The sequence below is a fragment of the Glycine soja genome, chromosome 12 (genome assembly GCF_004193775.1).
Source record: "Glycine soja cultivar W05 chromosome 12, ASM419377v2, whole genome shotgun sequence".
Taxonomy (NCBI): domain Eukaryota; kingdom Viridiplantae; phylum Streptophyta; class Magnoliopsida; order Fabales; family Fabaceae; genus Glycine; species Glycine soja.
In genome coordinates, this window is record NC_041013.1 from 30350867 (window position 1) to 30355505 (window position 4639).

Below are 4639 nucleotides of genomic sequence, written 5' to 3' on the forward strand. Positions count from 1 at the left end.
ACACCCAGGAGCGCTTGTCTCTGACTCCCTCCTCCATGGTCCATGCATTGGCGTAGAACCCCATGACTAGTTCTGGATCATACTTAGCCATGGGTGACGCAAGTTGAGTCCACTACCTCCTGGCAATTTCCTCTTGGAATTCACCTCTCCTTGAGGAATGACCATCCCTTAATTGCCTTAAATCGGCACTAGTGTTCCTCACTTCAGAACCTATGTCCGTCGAACTCCATATCCGCCTATGGGGCCACACTAGAACCTTCTCCGGTGGCATCTTTCGTCACCCTCTTAGCAGGGAGCTTCCTTGGAGCCATTTCCTGCAAGGATACATTCACAAAGTTAGTTTGCATAAAATACCAATCATTACAACACAAGCCAAACAACTTAAATGGTGCAAATCTCTTTCCACCAAATGCAAGTGTCAACGTGCACTTAGACAACAATCACACATTGGTGCATGTGCTATTTTATGATGTATATCTATGTACATGCATATATATTTTTTCGAAAGGCATTTTATGATATATATCCATGTATATATATTTTGAAGGGCATTTTGTGATGCATATCCATGCATGTACATATTTTTTTGAAAAGCATTTTATGATGTATATCCATGTGTATATATTTTTTTGAAAAGTATCTTATGACATATATCCATGTGTGTGTGTCTTGGAAAGGCATTTTATGCTACCTATATGCAAGGTGCCCACCATGATGTAGCAAGTTCAAATGCTATTCTAAAAATCCAAACAAGCATGCTCTCATATTCATGTAATCTGTGCATTCTTGCATATAAGACAAAACTTAGATTCCGAGGCCTAAGTCATGCTCTTGGCATTTTGTTCTAACATATTAAGCTGTCCACACACCCCAAGTGGCAACTATACATGCACAAATTCATTCCACAATTCAAACTTCACAATATCACATGCAAAGACCATTGAGGCATTTCACCGAACAGTTGGTGGGCGCATGTTCAAGCATAAAAAATAAGGAACGGGGGCAATGTGACATACCCATTCATACCAGAATTCAAGATAGGCCTATGGCCATCCCCTACAGCCCCCAAACCAAGCAAACACAACATGGATTCACACATAATTTGTCCCACAAAATTTCCAAAAATAGACAACTAGACTACTAAAATACCATAATGGAGAGCCAAAATTCAAATGAAAATGGTACTTACTTGTAGGAGATGAACAAAAATGCAAGAATGAAAGCAAAGACGCACAAATGGAGCCTTGGGGTTGCTAGATTCGTGCACTTCCGTAAGCCTTTAGTGTTTTTTGAGTTTGGGGAAGAAATGGGGTGAAGAAATGGCTTCACCCCTCCCCTATTTAAATTCTTCTTCAGACATGCTTGCCCAGGCGAGCTAACCCCCTTTATTTTTTTGCAAAATTTGATCATTCCTGGTCATGTTTATATTTTTTAAACTCCTATGGTCACAGATAAATAGGCAAATTCAGATAATATTCAAGAAAATAGACAAATAAATAAAAGCAGGAATTTTAAAGAACAAAATTAAAGCAGGAAAATAGACTCTTTAACGTCTTGAGCTGGACGCAGGATGATCATTGATTGATCATGGACCTAGCACCTGCTCGTATCTGCCCCTAAGCTTTGAACAAATGAAATGGCATCATGCAGAAAATGTGAAACAACACCACAAAATACCTATATTACCTTTCACTCACCCTTGCCTCAATTTTGGTGTGGTATTGACCACCACTCAAAATGGCTCTTCATTCATCCTCCGATTCGCAGGACTACAAGATGCAAATGCATGCATGTTTATGATTTGGATGTTTAAGTGCAACAATTAAACAAGTGTTTTCATGTTCAATTTTTTACTTAAATGCTTATGGCACCCCATTAATTGAGCCAAATGGCTCCGGATTCAGTGGGTAAGATTGGGAGTGTATGTTCTTAAGAAGTAAAAGACACAACACAGGAAGTTTAAGATGCAAATCATTTAATCCAATATTTATTAATGTTGCGATCATGGTTTACAAAGGATTTTAAGACTTTGGAGATCCAATGAGTCCATGGAGAATAATCATGTATTTGAACCTTCTAGCTGCCTTAGGTGCTATGCATAATATTGTTTCACGATATCGAAATTCACAGGCGAAGGCAATTCTTCATCATCCATGCTAGCAAGCAACAATGCCCCTCCCGAAAATGCCTTCTTCACAACAAAAGTCCTTCATAATTCGGAGCCCACTTTCCCCTATGGTCCTTTTGAGCTTGGGATACTTTCTTCAAGACGAGATCCCCCTTGTTGAACTTGCACGAGCGCACCTTCTTGTCGAAAGCATTCTTTTCTTGGCTTTGATAAAATCGCCCATGGCTTATGGCGGCCAACCTCTTACCTTCTATAAGATTCAACTGATCAAAGCGAGTTTGGGCCCATTCCGATTCCTCCAACCCTAATTCGGCTAGAATCCTCAAAGAAGGAACCTCTACTTCGAACGGAAGCACAACCTCCATCCCGTATACCAAAGAGAAAGGGGTTGCCCCAGTTGATATTCGTACTAAGGTTTGATAACCATGCAATGCAAAAGGGAGCATCTCATGCCAATCTTTGTATGACATGGTCATCTTATGAACTATTTTCTTGATGTTCTTATTAGCAGCCTCAACTACCCCATTCATCTTGGGCCTGTAAGGCATAGAATTATGGTGTTGGATCTTGAAATCTTCACACATTTCCTTCATCATTTTATTGTTCAGATTGGTGGCATTGTTAGTGATAATCTTCCTAGGCAAACCATACTGGCAAATTATCTCTTTCTTGATGAACCTCACCACCACACTCCTAGTCACACTGGCGTACGAAGCCGCTTCAACCCATCTGGTGAAGTAGTCAATGGTGACCAAAATGAAGCCATGTCCATTCAAAGCTTTGGGCTTAATAGCTCCTATCATGTCTATTCCCCAAATAGAGAACGACCAAGGTGTTGCCAAGACGTTCAAAGGCATGGGCGGAGCATTGATATTATCAGCGAAGGCCTGACACTTGTGGCATTTTCTCACATGGACACAATGATCGTTTTCCATAGTGAGCCAGTAATACCCTGCCCTCAGGATCTTTCGGGCCATGGCATGTCTGTTGGCATGCGTTCCAAAGGATCCCTCATGCATTTCCACTAGCATTTGCTCAGCCTCCCTGACATCCACACATCGGAGCAAAACCATATCATGGTTCCTCTTGTACAGGATATTCCCACTCAGGAAGAAGCCGGATGCCAACCTTGGCAGCATTCTCTTGTTGTTGTCAGAAGCCTCCCATGGGTATTCATTGTCTTCGATATATTGCTTTATATCAAAGTACCAAGGTTTACCATCTTGCTCCTCTTCTATCAAGCAGTAATGTGCAGGCTTGCCGCGACATCTGAATTCGATGTACGGCAAATCCCCATGCGGGATCAATTGGAACATGGACGCTAGAGTGGCAAGGGCATCGACCATCTGATTCTCCTCTCTAGGGATGTGGTGAAAGGATACATCATCGAAGAACTTTATCAGTTTTCTGATGTAGGCCTGGTAGGGTATCAACTTATGATCCCTGGTCTCCCATTCTCCTCTCAACTGGTGGATTACCAAGGCTGAGTCCCCATATACCTTGAGCAACTTGACCTTGAAGTCAATTGCCGCTTGGATCCCAAGGGTGCATGCCTCATACTCAGCCATGTTGTTTGTGCAGTCAAAGCCCAATCTAGCCGTGAAGGGTATACACTGATCGTCAAGGGTAACCAATACCGCCCCAACTCCATGGCCTAGTACGTTGGAGGCGTCGTCGAATCACACAATCCATTAGTCCCTATCCTCATCCTCTACCTCCTTCTCGAACAAGGTCATGATGTCCTCATTTGGTAATTCTGGATGCATAGGTTGGTAGTCATTGATGGGCTGCTGAGCCAAGTAATCTGCCAAGGTGCTTCCCTTTATCGCCTTTTGAGTGACATACACAATGTTGAATTCTGACAGCAGAACCTGCCACCGAGCGATTCGTCTGGTGAGAGTGGGCTTTTCAAATATGTGCTTGACTAGGTCCACTTGGACACCAACCAAGTGGTGTAGCTTAGCATGTACTGCCTTAGACGGTGGACTGCCCACACCAGGGCACAACATGTCCTCTCGAGCAAAGAGTAGTTTATTTCACATGCTGTGAACTTCTTGCTCAAGTAATAGACGACCCGTTCCCTCTTTTTGGACTCGTCATGCTGCCCCAACATACACCCCATTGACTCATCCAACATGGTCATATATAAGATAAAGGGTCTTTCCGGGCACCAGTGGCACAAGCATAGGAGGATTCATGAGGCATCGCTTGATCCTTCTGAACGCCACTTGGCAGTCATCGTCCCATTGGACAGACTGGTTCTTACGCAAAAGCTTAAAGAGAGGCTCACAAGTGGTAGCTAGCTGTGATATGAACCTCGCTATGTAGTTCAGACGCCCTAGGAAACCTCGGACTTGCTTCTCAGTGTGCGGCTCAGGCATTACGAGGATGGCTTTTACCTTGTCCAGGTCCACCTTTATCCCTTTCTGGCGTACGATAAAACCGAGCAACTTTCCCGAATTGACCCTGAAAGTGCACTTCACGGGATTCAACCTTAATCGGTACTTATGT

At 43.1% G+C, this 4639-nt stretch overlaps 1 protein-coding gene across 1 annotated transcript; it reads right to left on the bottom strand.

Annotated features, from left to right (window-relative positions):
• Positions 1-236: 236 nt before the first annotated feature.
• On the bottom strand, positions 237-3696 carry LOC114378917. The gene is made up of 3 exons (XM_028337503.1): positions 2780-3696; positions 2305-2665; positions 237-314 (listed from the first exon to the last, which is right to left on the bottom strand). Exons 1-3 carry the CDS (start codon positions 3694-3696, stop codon positions 237-239), a joined length of 1356 nt encoding a protein of 451 aa, XP_028193304.1.
• Positions 3697-4639: the final 943 nt, after the last annotated feature.